The sequence below is a fragment of the Arvicanthis niloticus genome, chromosome 23, assembly GCF_011762505.2.
Source record: "Arvicanthis niloticus isolate mArvNil1 chromosome 23, mArvNil1.pat.X, whole genome shotgun sequence".
Taxonomy (NCBI): domain Eukaryota; kingdom Metazoa; phylum Chordata; class Mammalia; order Rodentia; family Muridae; genus Arvicanthis; species Arvicanthis niloticus.
The window spans coordinates 16247501-16265501 of record NC_133430.1 but is presented as its reverse complement, the minus strand read 5'-3'; the positions used below and the strand labels follow the sequence as shown (position 1 = coordinate 16265501).

The 18001-nt window shown below is 47.8% G+C and overlaps 1 protein-coding gene across 3 annotated transcripts in view; it reads left to right on the top strand.

Annotated features, from left to right (window-relative positions):
- The window catches only part of Rin3 (Ras and Rab interactor 3), a 104862-nt gene that overhangs the window by 23263 nt on the left and 63598 nt on the right, over positions 1–18001 (top strand). For 2 of the 3 annotated variants that reach the window (XM_076921356.1, XM_076921355.1), the window contains one exon: positions 7419–7626. In XM_076921356.1, coding sequence (XP_076777471.1) covers positions 7419–7626 — 208 coding nt within the window. Of the gene's footprint in view, positions 1–5599; positions 5688–7418; positions 7627–18001 lie in introns of those variants that run through there. The other variant, XM_076921357.1, reaches the window with a different exon arrangement.

Sequence of the window (18001 nt, the reverse complement as noted above, 5' to 3'; positions counted from 1 at the left end):
GAAGACAACTCCCACAGGTTGTCCTCTGATCTCCACGCTGTTGTAGCACGTGGGCTCCCCCTCCACAGTCATGCAAAATAAATAAAGAAACATCACTTAAAAATGAAAAATATTTCAAGCCCAGAGAAACCTACAGGAAACTCAGCAGTGCCTTTTGTGGCTACCATCCAGCTTGTGACACCCCATTATACTGGCCTTGGGTCTTTCTTTTTCAGTAAGTCTTGGAAGTCTGGTCGAAGGTTCCCCTACCCCTGCCACGGTGCACCCAGGAAGCACCCTCACCCACATTGGTAAGCTGTGTCCACAGAGCAGACGAACAGCTGTCCTGAGTGCCTTAGGAGTCAGCACAGATGCAGTGTGTTTATTGCTCTTCGTATTCTGGTGGTTTTGTTTGTTTGATTTGAGGACTTTCTCTTTGGGCTCCATTCCAGACTCCCAGGGTAGCTGCAAGAACAGAACAAAGAATTCTTGTGGCAGCTCCTCTCTCATCAACGTGAACACTGTGTCTCCTGTGTCTCCCTCCTCCTCCCTTCTTTCTCCCTGACTCAGTAGAACAGAAAGTTTCAGGCCCTCTGGGTTTTGTTTGATTGGGTTTTGTTTTGTTTTGTTTTGTTTTCCTTATGGTCCTCAGTGACTTATTCTCAGAACTGAGGACTTATGTCCCTTTCACCTCTGCCCCTAGGATGGATAAGCAGTGAGTACCAATGCTCTCTTTAGGATTTTGAGATTTTCTGTAATGGCTGATGTCAGTTGCCTCGTAACAGCTGTAACAGCTGATGAGGGCTGGCTGCCCAAAAGCGTATCTGTCCATTTCTTATGGATGGCCACTTGGCAAGGAGGTGTGTGTGTGTGTGTGTGTGTGTGTGTGTGTGTGTGTGTTCATGTGTGCATCCATGCATGCTCATATGGTGGCCAGAGGTTGATGTTGGATGCCTTCCTCCATCATTCTTTATTTCTTGAGATGAGATCTCTTACTGGACCTAGAACTTGCCATTTTGGGTAGCTGGGCTGGCCAGCTAGCTCCAAGGATTGTATCTAGTCCCCTTGCTCCAACACTAGGTAACAGACATGAGCTCTCACACTTGTCCTCTCTGTGTTCAGGGGATCTGAACTCAGGTCCTTCTGCTCACACATAAACCATGCTCCCTACAGCCAGCATCCTGCCCTGGAAGCTGCTATGGTTTCAATGCTTGACCCAAGGGAGTGTCACTGTTAGGAGGTGTGGCCTTGGTGGAGGAAGTGTGTCATTGTGAGCACAGGCTTTAAGACCCTCCTCCTAACTGCCCGGAAGACAGTCTACTCCTAGCAGCCTTCAGATGAAGATGTAGAACTCTCAGCTCCTCCTCCACCATGCCTGCCTGGATGCTGTCATGCTCCTGCCTTGATGATAATGGACTGAGCCTCTGAACCTGTAAGCCAGCCCCGATTAAATGTTGTCCTTAGAAGAGTTGCCTTAGTCATGGTGTCTGTTCTCAGCAAGGCAAACCCTAACTAAGACAGCTGCTCTCTCCCACCCCCATCCCCACCCCCACCTCCAAAGTATATGCTGCAGTAGCAGTGGCCTTTGTCACCATCTCCAGCTGAGGACATGCTGGGAAGTAGGAATGACAGCATCTCACCTCTCAGATTTGACAGATTGTCATGTGAGTGGGTACCACCTCCACTCTCAGGGCACGAACCCCAAGTGCTTGCCTAGCTTTGGGGGCTGAGAAACAGTCCTCTTAGCTTCTGCCTTTTGCCTGCTTTGCTTCACAGTAAGTGAGATACAGTGAGCATGAGGAATGAGGTGAATCTGGTGGGATGAGCTAACAAGTGACCGCAAAGTGTAGGTATCCCTGGGGAAGCACACGCGACCACCAACGTTATTACCCAGTGAGATCTAGCCAAACTGCTCTCATAGGCCAGGCTTCACCAGCTCAGTGGGACAGATGAGAAAACTGTTGGTTTAAGATCATTTTCATCATAGAAACAATGTGTAATCATTATAATGATTTGAGCCACACCCCCCCACTCCCTGCACATCTCAGAACTGTCTATAATTATTCCTTGTGACTATGTATCTCTGTATCTGATCTCAAATAAGACTGGGGGAAAAAACTTTGTTGAATTTTCTTTACCAGCTACTACAAGGATGCAAATGTGGAACTTAAAAAAAAAAAGCACCTTTTTCTAAAGTTAAATGTTTTAACTTTAAAAAAAAAAAACCTTTTTATTGCATTAATCATTTAATTATTTATCATGTGGGGTTTATGTACCTGGAGGTATGTGTGGAAGTCAGAGGGCAAGTTGTTGTAAGGAAAGTCACTTCTTTCCTTCCATCATGTGGGTCCTGAGGTTCAAACACAGTTCATCAGGCTTGGCAGCAACGCTTTGACTCACTGAGCCATTTCATTGACCCAATTTTGGGAAACTTTTTAGTGCAGTAGTTAGAAGCACAGATTCCGGAGCCTGACCCTAGGGTGTCTCATCCTGGGATCCTTAACTTGCAAGGCCCGCAAGGACCCTTCCTCCAAGTCTCATACATGGCTACTGGGGTTGAGATTTAGACTCTTGGGGACACAGTTCAGCCTGGTGCAGCAGATGGGAGGGTCGTGGAGCTCACATCACCTCTGGGAAGCTCTTCTTGCCTTCTCTGCTCCCTTGGGCCTTGCCAGAGTCATGATGATGTGTTGAGGTGGCATAGCTTTCCCCAAACCCTCCAGGTTGTGTCCAAATCTACATAAGAGGTCTCAGTTCTCCCAGTAAAGCTCCGAGGAGCTCACCAAGCAGTCAAAGCCTCGGGCTATGGGTCAGGAACCTTCTGCACTCTCCTCGGTGGTGGCAGCCAGCCAGACCCCACCCCCATTCTGCCACCGACTGCTTTGACCCCCAACAGTGTTTCTGTCTTCTTCCCATCAGGCCTATGACTGCTCCCAGACCTTCCTCACTGTCCCTGGAGCCAGCTCCCTCCTTCCTTTACAGAGCTGCTCAGAACATCCCAGGGAAGCCGGTGCTAAGGAATGTTGTGGACTTCTTAGACAGCTGACCACAGGCACATGGAAGCAACAGTGTCCCCAGAGAGCTGTGAGAGGGGAAGGATGGGGCCACCGGAGCCAATGCTTGTGCCATGCACGGAAGGACATCTGTCTTGGAGGGCTTTTGTTTGTGGCAGAGATCCTCCATAAGCCCTGGCCTAGATCTTTTATGCTGTCAACTCTGTTCACGATGGCCTGTCTCTGTCACATGTCATGCCCGCTTGCTTCTTTATCTACAATCAAAGATTTCAGGGTACAGCAGTTTCAGCATCTGCTGTCAGGAGGGAGAGCGTGGGTGTCAGAGGCTCTGCTCTGCCAACAGATGACAGGCACAGAGCCAAGAGGGTTCAGGGACCATCACTGACAGACAGCAAGAGTTACAGCCACAGGCAAAGCTCAGTGTGGGCCAGCTCAGCATGTGGCAACTCAGAGATCACACCCCCTGCTTGTTTCCTGGGGACTGTTGAGAGCTCAGTTTTTCTGAGTTCCCTGCCTCTCTTTAGCTTGGTCATGGCAGGCAGATGTTAGGAACCTTTGTCCCTTCTGTCTCTGTCACTCTTCTAACATAGTATGAAATCCATATCTCCCCAAGGTCTCGGATTCTCCACCTTCTATATCTTGCCTGGAGACAAGGGCTATGACCACATACACACTTCTCTAGGCCCAAACATCCATCACCCTAAGGGCTCAGAGCCAACCTCTGTCGTGTTTACTCTCAGCTCAGACCTTGAGGGACCTCAAGGAGCTGACTCTCCTGGACAGCATCTTCAGAGCCCATGTTGGATGCTTGTCACTGTCGGATGTGTGTACCATGCTGGCCTTGCCCATTCATCTACCAGCTGTGCTTGGAGCATGAGAAGCATCCTCCTCGTGGTTTGTCACGTGGTCAAGAAAATTGGATGCTCTTGGCAACCGTGTTCATGTCAGGCTATACATTTCCTATGCTCTTGATCTCACAGGTTGCCACCGGGACCAGATGTCTTAGACACAAGACAGAATCACATGTGTGAGCACTGCCATCAGGTGTGCCGAGTCCTCATATCAAGTGCACACGGTGGGGTGGGGTGGGGATGGGGGTTGTAGCAGGAAGAAAGCTGAGGGAAAAGTTCCTACACGATAGGTAGCTCTGCTGAGTTACAGACAGACAGGGCGCTAAATCCTCAACAGTCACAGCATCAGATTGGCACAGTAATCCTGTGAAACAAAAACTTTTTTTAAAAAAGGTAATTAAACTGAAGCCCAGAGAGGTGAAATAGCCTGAAGTCACTCAGCCTGTATTCAGATCCTGGCAAGTAGGCTTTATCTGAACAGGCCACATGGGATGCAAAGAACTTTATCTTAGACGGTTTCCTAAAAAAAATGAAATTGAATGTTAAGCAGGCAGAGGAAGTGGAGAGGACTTTACAGTGGACAGTCAGTCATATCCACCATTTACCCTTAATGTTCTTTGTTTGCATTGTTACATGCCATCACCCATCCTAAGTTCACTTTATCTCTGTGCATTCCAGAGAAAATTCTAGACCTCCCTGAATATGTTAGCATGTGGGCTGTTAACTACAGACTTCAGTATTAGATCACTGTTCATTACCACTTTAGTATAAGATGGAGACATAAGCACAGTAAACAAACATGCATATGTAAATAGACACCATTTGAACTTCACACTGATACATGGAAACCTGTTTTCTTTGCCCCTGGCTTTGATTCAGCGTGGGATTCTGTGATTCACCAAGTGGTTACTCATCAGTAGCTCTCCTTATCCTGTGGGGAGCCCAGTCTCTTTATCCTCCTCTCATCCATGGGTACCCGGACCAGTTTTGAGTTATTGTAAGTTAAGCTGCTGTGACCATCTTCTGGCCTATCTTTTGATCGGTGGGCTTTCGTTCCTTTAGGGAACATACCAAGCAGTGGGACTTGCCACAGAGCCTGTGTGTCCAGTTATGACAACCTGCCCTGTCGTTTCCCGAGAGCCTTCTGTCACCCGAACCGCCCTCAGCAGACGTAGTAAGGGCAGTCCTAAGTTTAGTCAATTCTGTGGTAGCTCCTTGGTGTCACCTTGTGGTTTTAATTTGCATGTCCCTAATGACCAAGGGGTTTTTTTTGTTGTTGTTTTTGTTTGTTTTGGGTTTTTTTTTGCCTTTCACCTGCTTATTGGCCCATGTGTATTGCCTTTGGAGAACCTTTTCAGAACTTTTGACTTCATTTTTTTAATTGACTTGCCTGTCGTTCATGAATTATGTGTTTTGCAAGTATTTCTCCCCAGATTGATGGGCAGAGGTATGTGTGTGTCTGTGTGCACTTGAATAGGTGCATGTGTGTGGAGGGCAGAAGACGAAGTCTTGTGTTCTTCTTCAGGCTCCTTCCACCTTGTTTGTTGAGACAGGGTATGGTGGTTTGAATAGGCATGCCCTCCATAGGCTCATAGATTTGAGCGCTTAGTCATCAGGGAGTGGCACCACTTAAGAAGAATTAGGAAATATGGTCTTCTTGGAGGAACTGTGTCACTGGGGGGTAGGCTTTGAGGTTTCAAAAGCTAAAGCTAGGCCCAGTGGCTCTCTCTGCCTCCTGCCTGCAGGTTCAGATGTAGGACTCTCAGCTCCTCCTCCAGCACCGTGTCTGCCTACACACTGCTCTGCTCCCCACCATGATGATAATGGACTGAACCTCTGAATTGTAAGCCAGCCCCAGTTAAATGCTTTCCTTTATGAGAGTTGCCGTGATCATGGCGTCTCTTCACAGCAATCGTAACTCTAACTAAAACACAGGGTCTAAAACTCACCAAGGAGGTTGCCTGGCAGCAAGCTCCAGGTAGCCCAGGTATCCATCTATCTCTACCTCCTCAGTGCTGGGCCTGCACGTATGTGCTGCCATGCCCAGCTTTTTACGTAAATTCTGGGTAGCAAACTCATATATCCTCACGCTTGCATGGCAAATACTATACCTACCGAGTTGTCACCCCAGACTTGGGCAGCTGTTTTGACTCTAACTCAACTATTTTTCTTATACGATAGTTGCTTTCCCCATCTCTCTCTCATATCTTGGTCTGTCAGCTGGAGTGAGTCTTGGGCAAGAAGACAAGAGCCCCATGGGAATTATAGGCAGACAGGGAACTCAAGCAGGAGACTGGAGAAGGATAGGGAGGTTCTGTGGGGGTGGTGGACAGCAGCCTTTGGGAGCCGGGTGTCTTTTCAGGATGAAAATGTCTTGATTATGAGGGCAGTGGCCTGAATTCTTAGGAAGTGGGAGCCATGTGGCTTTAGAGTAGGGTGGCAGAATGTTAGGTCCCATGACTCAAACAAGAGCCTGAAAGAGTTTCCACTTGGTCACCCAAGAGCAGCAGCCTGCACCTCATGATGCAGGGAGGATTGTGATGGAGAAAGAGAGGCTCCACCTCTGTGGTCGGCAAAGATCCCACAGGAGGTCTGATTCAGGGAACAGGATGTCAGAGGCTCCTTCCCTAGGTGCTGGGCCTCTATAGAAGCTGCTTGAATACTTAGAGCCAATGCCCCCAGTGACTCCCAACACCCGGGAGGTCCCTGCCTGCCTGTAATGTCACCTCCTACACTCAACCCTTAAACCCAGGGGCCTTCTGCCTGAACACATATCTCTCTCAGACACCTGCAAGTTTTCGTTCCAAAGTTACTGTGTAATAGGTTCCTTCTTGGCCGTCCAGGCTCCCTGCCCTTCCCCTGCAGTTCTGTTGTCTGACCTACTCTACCCGCCTGCCTTCTCTCTCTGAAATACAAATTCCTGGATGGTTTGTGGGGTTCCCTTCTCTTTCTTTCTTGACTATTTTGCCCTCTGCTGTCACCTGGGCCTACAGTGCTCTCAGCCTATATTTTCAATAAGGCCCAGTTATTCTTATATTTTTGGTTGTGAGCCTATCGTTAATGGCTGAGCCATCTCTCCAGCCCAAGACCCGTTATTTTTAAGAACCCAGTGACCAACCTATGGCAAGTCACAATGGATGGTGTAAATCTCTCTCATTCATAGAGGTAATTACATGGGTGTGGACAGGCAAAAATGGAGCCAGCCATAAATCTCATAGCCTGCCAGGTGTTCTTCAATTAAAAGGTTTCAAAACCCTTCTTTAGGGGTCCTCTCAGATGCTGCCATGCTTCCTTCAGTCCACTGGGACTGAAATTTAGCTACTGTGTCCACTCTACTCCTGTTATATTTAGTCCCTTCTCGTACTGTAGATGGCTGTTTCTGGGTATGTCTTACTTGTTATAATGATAAATGCCTTACCTGGAGACTCACCTGTTGATATCATTTCCCCAAAAGGGCCCTGGCCACATAGATACTAAGTGAGCAAATGGGTTGCCCTAGTCTGCACTTACTGTCTACCCTCCCGAGGCCAGCTGTGGGACGGGCTGACCATTTGATTCTATGTCCTGTTCTCAGTCCTATTCCAGATGCTGGCAAAGGAGAGGGAGAGGAAGATGAGGAGAAAGACGGCATGAAGCTTGGTCTGCCAACCACCCCGAGGAACTGCATCCCACGCCGGGGCATCAGTGTCCTGGAGAAGCTGGTGAAGACCTGCCCTGTGTGGTTGCAGCTAGGGCTAGGACAGGCGGAGGCTGCCAAGATCCTGCAGCGGGAGATGGCTGGGGTAAGGCAGTTCTGTGTACACCAGGGAGGCAGGTACAGCTGTGAGGGGCTCAGGATGCTCCCCACAGAAGTGCCTTCGTGCAAACAGCTGCTTCCTTCCTGCTCTTCTCTTTGCTTCCATCTGTTCCTCTGTCACATCCAACAGTGGGGGTCAGGGGAGGTGTGTGCTGGAGGCATTCAGGCACCAGAGATTGTGCTGGCTTTCTCTGACTTTGGGAGCTAGGCCACTGATCAAGGACAAGGGTGTCAGGACACATGATCTACCTGCCCCTTGTTTATGGACAAAGATAAGAGGCCATGTGGTTCATCGGCAGATGTTCTAGAAGCTTTGAGGTGGGCAAATGACACTAAGTTTCTGGCGCTCATTTTTGTCTCTGAAATAGGAGCTTTAAAATCTCCTCTCCAAATGTTGATCCTAGTACATGGGAGGAGAGAATGAGCAGTAGTGGGTGAGTGGGTGGATGGGTGAATGATGGATAAATGATGGACGGATGGATGGATGGATGATGGGTGGATGGACAGATAATGAATGGATGGACAGATGATGGATAGATGATGGATGGATGATGGATGGATGGATGATGGATGGATGAACAGATGATGGACGGACAGATGATGGATGGATGGACAGGTGATGGATGGATGATGGATGGATAATGGATGGATGAATAAATAATAGATGGATGAAAAATAGATGATGAACAGACAGATGATGGATGGATGGATGGATGGATGGATGGATGATGGATGGATAGATGATGAATGGATGATATAGATGGATGGACAGACAGATAGATGATGGATAGATAATAACTAGAGAATAGATAGAGGATGGATAGACAGAAGATGGGAAATTGAGTAGGATAAAGTGATGGCTGGATAGACAGATAGAGGTGCCAGATGACAGTTGAAAGAATGGGTCACAGCATCTCCTATGCTCCTGTCACCCCCATATATATTTTCTCAAATGCTACTCCCTTTTGAAAACAGCATGTAATTTGTTTTAATTACAAAAGTGATCCATATCTGCATTCATTATCTTTTAAAAAACAAACTGGACAGAAATGAAAAAAAAAATTGTCAGGAGTAAAATGTCTTATAAAGGGTTTTTTTTTCTACCTACTCTCACTTCCCAGAAGGCATTTTTAAAAAAAAGTTAAAGCAAAATATGCACCCCATCCCATTAAAAGAGACATTTAAAGTGTGCCACAGGCATTTAGTGTTCTCCGGGTACTATGCTACTACTGCCTCCATCTGCTTCTGAGGCATTCTCGTCTCCCCAAAAGACAGTCCTCATTAGCAGCTTCTCTCCACTTTTCCTCTCCACCCCAGCACCCACTATGCTTCCACAGTCATTTTGACAGAAGCTAATGTATGTTCACATAGCACCCCACACACTAACAGCCATATTCCCCGAGGGTTCACTGTGTCTGAGGCTCTCTCCTACTGTCTGCTCAGGAATGAGCCATGATCTCCTAACTACCTACACCAGCTGTTGCTACTTCCCAGGAGCCATAGTGAGAAAGTGGCAGAGCTGGGATTTGAACCTGGGCAGTCTAAATGCTCCTAGACACTCTCTCTCTCTCTCTCTCTCTCTCTCTCTGTGTGTGTGTGTGTGTGTGTGTGTGTCTGTCTGTCTGTCTGTCTGTCTGTCTGTCTGTCTGACATTGGGGACTCTTGCTTCCTAGCTATTCTCATCTGGGTGTGGCTTGTGGCACTTCTGTATCTCTTGGGAATCATCCTCAATGTAGGACTTGGGGTGTAGACTCTTACTATAAAATAAGATCCATGGAGCTGTCATTTGTGCATGAAAACTGGGGTGACTGGAAGGCAGGGGGTCAAAGTCCCAGTCACATTGCCACAGAGCATGCAGGGCTGGGAAGGTGATAATATCCCTGAGCCCACCCAGCCCATCCTAGTCCATACATAGGCCAGCCTAGGTGTCCACAGATGCCTCTTTCCCCTCAGGAATGCACAGCAGGAAGCAGAAAGACCAAAGATGCTGTGACCCTGATAAAACCTATGTATTCTTTTCACAAAAGGTTTCCAGTCCTACAGTGACTGGGGCCCACACAGTAGGTACCACTAGCAGCCTGTACCTCCCCTCCTCCATTCTTAGAGGAGGCAGCTCAAAGCAACTTAAGAAGCAAGCTGGTGGCTGATGCATTACTAGTTGCTTTTCTGTTGCTGTGACAAACACTCTGAGCAAGGCAACATACAAAAGAAAGAGTTTATCTGGGTTTATGATTCCAGAGGAATAAGAGTTCATCATGGAGAAGTGGCAGGCATGGCTACTGGAGTAGAAGGATGAGGGTTAATATCTTGACCCATAAGCACAGATGCAAAAAGAACAAACTAGAAGTAGGTAAGACTTTTTACTCTCAAAATCCATCCCAGTGACATACTTCCTCCAGTAAAGCCACACCTTCTAAACCTTCCCAAACAGTGCCACCAAGCGGAGACCAATTATTCAAATGTCTGATTTGTGTGTGTGTGTGTGTGTGTGTGTGTGTGTGTTGGGGGGGGGGGGGGCATTTGTCATTCAAACCACCACAGCTGGCCATTGGGAAGCCTTGTGTCCTGGGTGTATGAATTTGGGTCTAGACTGAATTGTGAGAAACAGAGTCATCCTTTTTGCCTTAGGTAGAATACTGGGGCAATAGAAGTTGTGGCCTTGTCAGAAGTATTTCTGTGACTGGAGTGGGGTTCTTTCTGTGACTGGAGTGGGGTTCTGTGGTAGTGTATGTGCTGTGTTTAGCAACACCTCAATCCTTTCACCATCATTTCTTCAAAAATCACAAAAACTTGACATCTCCCAGGCCCCTAGGGTTCTGTTTGTTGTTTGTGAGCACCAACCCTGTGCCGTCCAGATGTCAAAGGCTCTCCCTTTGTCCTGTTTCACAAGCCATGAGGAGGCCTGAGTTCAGATTTTGTCAGTCCCAGCCTTTTAGAGCCTCTGGTGTCCTGTGGAGAGTCCTCAAGAAGCAGCAGAAAGAGAAAGAGATGGGCAGAGGTTATACACATTAACTAAACCCCTGGAAGGCAATGTGGATGGCACCCCTGAGGTCTGTCATCTGAGGGTCTGGGGACATTGTGCTGTTCACCAGTCTGTTACTATTATGAAGGTTAGATGGTTCATTGGACTTTTCTCTGCCTGTTCTGTGAGAACGGTCACCTGTCAGAACAGCCCTGGGATAAAGAGATACAGAGCTGGTTGCAAGAGGCCAGGCTAGAGTATAGGAGTCTGGGAAAGGCCAGGTGCTGAGCAGAGAGAGGGTTGGGGGAGTTGGAGGGATGGGATGGCAGTGATAGTGTCACCTGCCTCAGGTTATGATGCCACTGAGTGGCAGACCCAAGTCCAAGCCTACCTGTGCAGAGTAGAGACACCAACAAAGGAACAAGAAAAAAAAAAAAAAAAAAAAACAAACACATTCCCCTTATATCCCCATATTGCAACTGCACAATAACCATGGCTGGAAAATATTTAGAGGGGGCAATTGCATCTTCACTGAACAGTGCAGACCCTAAATGATACAACGTAACTCCCATTTACACAGCACCAGGCTTAGAACAAATGATCCCGGGGTGGTTTAGTGAAGAGAGGAGGATGTGAGCAGATTATAGTGAGATTCAGGTGTCGTAGCTAAGGACAGGGATATGTTCTAAGATGTGATCACTGGGCTATTTTATCATTGTTGAGCCAACATCCCATAACATACTTATACAAGCTAGGATGGCTACTTGCTGATATTATTTGGTCCTTGTAGCCGTTTCTGACAGCTAGGCGTAATCAGCACCCCTCTTTGCAGATGAGAAAATTGAAGCACAGAGATGTTGACTCTTTTGCCTAAAATCACACAGCTAGGAAGAGTGGAGCTGGCAATATAGCTCAGTGATTCAGGCCAGCTTGGACCACAGTATGAGACTTCATTCCATAGAAAAAGGGGGGAAATGCCCATTGGGTGATCTTCAAAGATGCTGGGGAAGCCCTTTGCTAGTGCAGTTCCCATAGAAACAGAGCAGTGATGTCATTATTTTGAAAGAGACAAACATCGTGGGTGGTCCCTGTGGTTGTTAAGACACGGCCTAGAGATCTGGATTTACCCCCTGCAACATTGTGAGAGGCAGCCTTTGTCTTGCCTGGAGCCAGCTCCCTTGTCCCCAGTGTCTGTGTGACCTTGGCCACATCCACTTCCTTCCCCAGGACCAACCTCACGCCTAGCAGCCTCTTCTCTGATAAGGAGTTGGGAACACTGTTGTCCCCTTTTTAAAAGGAAAAAAAAATATGTATTCAGCAACAGGGCAACCAGAAAGTTGCCTTTATTTCTTCTGCACTCAGGCTGGTTTGTTATTTTAGTTAGAATGGTTTTAGAGTTATGGAAAAGTTGCAAGCATAGAACAGAACGTACCTTGTGCCCTGAGAACAGAGCATGCCCTGTGTCCACCCGCACGAAAGCTCCTTTGCTGACAGCAGCTAACCAACGCTTGCCAGTTACTGTACCAGTTCTGGTACATCAGTGTCAACCAAAGCCTGGACGTGGTTATACCTGATGTCCTCTGTCTGAGCCAAGACCCTCTCCAGAACAGAGGCAAAGCCAGTGACAGCCCGTCATTCAAAGGTCCTTTGTTATATTGTTTCTGCTGTGGTGATGAATTCCCGAGAGAAACAGTTTAAAAGATGAAGGATTTATGTGGGCTCTTGGCTTGAGAGATCTCAGTTCATATTTGGTTAACAACATTGCTATGGACCTGAAGTGAAGCTGAGCTATGGCAGAGAGCCAATGATAATGGTGGACAGGAAGTGACAGAGCAAAGTCCATCACCTCCTGGTAGACAGGAAGTGATGGAGCAAAGCCAGACAGGAAGGGAAAAGGGACATATAAGGACCTGCCCCCAACTGATCTACTTCCTTTTAGCCAAGCCATACCTCCCAACGTTTCCAGAGCCTCTGAATTAGCCCTAAGTCGGGACCTCAGCTTCAAGTCTTCAACACGTGAATCTGTAGGGGACATTTCCTACGGGAGCGACAATAGGTACCAAACAGCCATGTACCTTGTCCTGGTGGTGTTGGCTTTGCTTGCTGTTGCCAGTTTGTGGCATCTCTCTCCCTCAGCCTCATTCTTGCCTCCCCTCCCCCACCTTTCCCTACTATTCTCTGGAAGGAAAGTCACTCTGCTGTAAGCAGGGACGTTACACCTGCCTCCTGGATGACAGGACTCCAGGTGGCACTGGGATTCTACTTAAGAGTCATCTCTTGTCTGTTTACTTAATCACAACAATATGTAATCATGAGACTAGTTTTATACCTTGGGTGCAAACTAATTTGCAACCTTGTATTTGTACCCCTGCTGTGGAGGTCAAAGGTCAACCTCCTGTGTTGTTTTTCAGGTTGCTTGCTTTCTTGTTTCTCTCCTTCTTCTTCTTCTTCTTCTTCTTCTTCTTCTTCTTCTTCTTCTTCTTCTTCTTCTTCTTCTTCTTCTTCTTCTCTCTCTTTCTCTCTCTCTCTCTCTCTCTCTCTCTCTCTCTCTCTCTCTCTCTCTCTCATTCATCTTTGAGACAAGGTCTCATAGAACCTGGGGTTCAATAAAGTGGCTAAACTAGATGTCCGGTGAGCCGTCAGGGATCCTCCACCTGTCTCTGCCTCCTCAGTACTGGGATCACAGTACGTGCTGCCACACCACGCCCTTTGCATGGGTTCTAGGAGTCAAACTCAGATCCTGATGCTTGCAAGGCAAGCATTTTACCCGCTAAAATATCTCCCTGGCTCCTAATTTGCAACTTTTGTGGAAAGTTGTCTACAGAAGTCTTTCAAGTGGCTTGTGATGGTTAGGTTTTGTTAGTTTGACACAATCTAGGGGCATCTGGGAGGTGATTCTGGGTTGGTTAAGAGAGCAAGCAGAGCAAGCTTGTAAGCACTGTTACTCCTTAGTGTCTGCTTCAGTTCTGGTGTCCAGGACCTGCCTCAACCTCCTGCAGTGACTTCCCTCATTAACAGACTGTGAGCAATAAGATGAAATAAACTCCTCCCCAAGCTACTTTGGCTCATGCATTTGTCACATCAATGGAAATCGAACAAGGACATGGCTCTTGTGTCTCTTTGACCTCAGCACACCACAGTTGTGAGTGTAGGTATCACCGCCTGCTTTCTGTTTGAATCGCTTTCTTGTTTTCTGGTCATAGACGATACTGTTATCTTGTATACTCTGCCCTCAGCCCAGGACCAGCCACTTCCTGTGTCTCCAAAGACTCCTGCTTTGATTAAGGAACTCTCCTAGAAGCCAAGGTCTGTGTGTGACTTGATCAGTTGCTATTAAGTTGCTTCCAGATGACAGATTTTTTTAAAAAAATTATCTATTAGCAGGAGGGGGCACACTTGCCATGGTGGGAATGTAGAAATCAGAGGACAACTTGTAAGAATTGGTTCTTTCCTTCCACCATGTAGGTTTTGGTCATCAGGAATTCAGGTCATCAGGTTTGGTGGCAAGTGCTTTTCCCTGCTATCTCACTAGACCTTAAAAGACAATCGTCAATGAGAGAAGCTTCTTGTGCATTTATCTTTGGTAGTGAAGATTTAGCTTAAGAGCTATAGGAATGCATGTTGTCAGATGGACTAGCAGGCGATGGTTTGGTAGACCACGAGGACAGCTGATTGCATTCAGGCAGTTTCTTTGGTAACACAGGAAAGCCCTGTTTCCCCTTTCTCATCCTTGTGGCAGCCCTGTAGAACAGTAATACACACTGCATCCATCCTTAGGAAACAGCCCTGCAAGGGGGGGAACGCTTGGCCTGGGTGTGACTTCCAGGTGTGGTGCCTCACTCGATTCCACCACTGGCTGCTTTCACAGGCCTAAAAACTAAGTGCATCTCAGCCCCCGACCCAAATGCTTATTCCTTCGGCTTGTCTTAAGAAGCTATGATTCTTCCCAGACCCGCTGAGCCATGAGTGGGGACATTCTGTGTGGGACTAGGACATCTAACCACATCCCCAGAACTGCTGGGCCAAGAGTGGGGACATTCTGTGTGGGACTGGGACATTTGGATCTCTCCCTTCAGTTCTTGAGAAGCTTGAGCCCTCCACTGGCACCAAGTTGTGTTTCTGCTGTCTGAAAGAGGAGCCACTGGTGTGCTTTATAAGTTCCCAAGCTGACAGTGAGCTGTGGCCAGCCTTGAGAAATGCTGCCTGGGCCTCCCCATGGCCAGGCTGTAAGTCAGGAATTGTGAGCTGTGATTTCCCCATAGCTCATAAATGAATCTTGGGCAATGCGTCCTCCAGTCCATTTCCAGGTCTCTGATATTCTGCATTAACTCCCAGCTCTGTTGGGGTGAGAGCCCCAGGTGAGAAGATTTTGAGACACAGCTACATGAGCCCAGGATGGCCACTGGGCTGTCTACCTAGTCCTATGAGTCTGGCCTTTGCCAAACTAGATGTATCACCATGGGCATCATGGGAAATTCCTCCAACTATAAACAGCTCTAATTGTCTAGGTCCAAAATGAAGGGTAAAAACACAATCATTTAGAGTGCATGTAGATTCTGGGTTTTATCTGTTAGTTTGAAGGGGTTGCTGTGGCTGTGTAATTCTTTACGTGAGGTTTTTTTTTTTTTTTTTTTTTTTTTTTTTTTTTTTTTTTTTTTCTATCCTAACTATTGCTGGAGACATTGGTCTGTTCAAACCCATCCTATCCTATCTCAGCACTTGGGAAGCAAAAATGAGGCAGGTGAATCTCTGTGAGTTCAAGACCACCAGGGCTATACAAGTGATGCCCTGTCTCAGAAAACCAAAACAGACATCCTGGAGAGGTTGTGATCTGTGGTTGTACATGCCTTCAATCACAGTACCCCGGAAGCTGAACAGGAGAACCATTACAAATTCGGTGTTGTGCCGGGCCCCATAGCCTGTTTCAGTCCAGCTTGGTCTACCTAGCAAGACACTGTGTCAAAACAAAAAATAACAAAAATACCCATACTGGCCAAGACAGACAGGGAAGGGTCTTGAGACATCTGCACCAGCCTCAGCGATTGCCTTAATTTATCACAAAATGAACTCTTTTGTAACCTTCTTGGGGTGGGTGGGGGGGAGCTGTGAAGGCCCCCAAGACACTGGAGACAGATGAGCATTTTCTGAAAAGGAAGCTTGGAATCCTTCATCTTGTCTCCCTCCCTACCCAGCCACTCAGAGAGGGCATGTGGCCTGCCTGATACCCCAGAGCAGCTCTGCATTGGAATTTAGAAGGATACAACCATCCTGACTTGGCCCAGGGGCTGTCACTACTGTCTAGTTCAGAGTTCAGATGGAGGAGTCCTAGCTGTTCACAGAAATTAGACCCCAGTGTGGCACACAGCTCAGTGGCTAACACTGTTGGGGGAAGGCCATTCTGCTCTGGGGGAGTGAGGCTTCCTAGTGGATTGTGTTGGGAGAAAGAAGAAAAGCAGAGAAGCCAGACGGCTGGCCCAGATGTCAGGTCAGGTTAGTGAAGACTCAAACCATTGAGGTCTGATAGTAGCCTGTTTAATCAGAGAAACGGCTCAGGAGCAGGCCCCCTGCTGAGCATCCAGAACTGATCAGAGGCCCCAGTGCCTGCTTCTGTCACCTGCTTTCCACATTGATTACCCTGGCCTCTCTCCACTCAGAGCCAAGGCCTGAGGTCTGCAGCTTGGAATCAAGTCTGTCTGGTTTTCCTGCCCAGGAGCCCCCTGCACACCCTGTCACTTTTCTAGTTTACAGAGACACGTAGGAGGACAGAAACGCTAGAATTCCGGCATGTGCTACCAGATCTAGCCAGCAGCATTTTACTGAGGTTTCATTACCTAGGCAGGAATGAAATCTCAGGCTGTGTAAAAGTACCCATCTCAACTCTGCTCACCTCCCCCAGTCAGGGCAGAGCTGGCCTGAAATCTCTGTTCAGCCCTCCTCTGAAACTAAGGCCCTGAGAGACTCCTGTTAGCATAACACCATGCCTGGTCTAGAAAAGTTCTTACAAATAACAGATGCCCCTGCCTCAGGAAATTCCCAGGGTTTTGAAGCTCTGTACCAAGAATTGGAAACAAAGACCAGCTGTATTTCATATTATGGCTCGCCCACTCATTCATTCACTCACAAGCATTTCCTCCAGCCCCACTGGTTCCCACGGATCTGTGGGCAAAGAGGCAAGCTGACCTTGAACTTGTAGAGAAAACAAAGTGGCTTCGCATTTGAGAGACATCCTTGGGACAGTTCAGGTTCAGTGTCTCACCCATTGTCTCTAGGCAGGCAGTAAGGTCTAATGGAAGCATCTAGAAGCAAGCAAACAGACCAGCCACTCCTCTTCTCCCCACTTCTGCTTCTGGTTCTCATGTTCCAGTTCTCCACCCTGCCCAGGGGAAGAGCGAGAGAGACTGATCTCCCATTTCCCACCTTGTCTAACTTTCACATGAGCCATGCATGCTCATAGTGAAGCAACCTTCAAGAGCCTGGTGAGACAGGGGAAGATCATGTCTGGGATCTAGAATCCAAGGGCCTGAGCTCAAACCCATCTCTAGCATCTCCTGTTCCATCTGAAGCATTACCTGACTCTCCTTGGTTTCCTCATTACCACGCCCCTTGTAAATTTAATCTGAGAAGTTCAGGCTTGGGGCCAACTGGGGAGACAGTCCATGCCAGCTACCATTGACCAGGAGCAGTGAGCTCACTGCGTGTTTTATTGCAACACTGCATTCATAGCTGCTGTGGACCAGGAACAATGAGCTCACTGTGTGTTTTATTACTGACACTACACTCATGCCTCAGGTGACCTGGCAGTGTCATGGTGGGATTAATAACCAGTAGTCGTGGCAGCAAAATTTGGAACCTAAAAAGAGATCTTCTCCAGAGCCTCCCACATTTGGGGTCATGTCCTCACACTTGGGGATGTCCTGGGATCCCTGTGCCCCAGCCAGCCCTCAACAGCTTGGCCACATTCCTAGTTTGGGGATTTCTAGCTGAGCTGTTTGGGACCTGAGCCCAGGAGACAGAGTTCAGGGACAGAGTGAGGATGGGGGGATGGGGACACTGACCAAGCACTTTCCTTCCCTTGACAAAATGTTTGAGGAAGCCAGGAACATTCCAGAAAGTGTCATCTGGGAAGGAAGGGTGAGCCTGGGAAGGGGCAGCTGAGCCTGAAAAGGAGGTTATAAAACAGCAGTTTGTAACAAAGGAGGGGCCTCTCCATGCATTTGCACCTGGGAGGCCATGCCTCTGGGGACCACAAGAAGTGGAGCCACTCAGTGATCAGACATGGTACAACCTAGGCAACTCAGCGAGGCCTTGTCTCAGAATAAAGGACAGTGAGTGAAAGGATGGCTAGCGCATAGTGGAAGCATCTGGCTTAACACACACGAGGCCCTGTGTTCAATTCTCA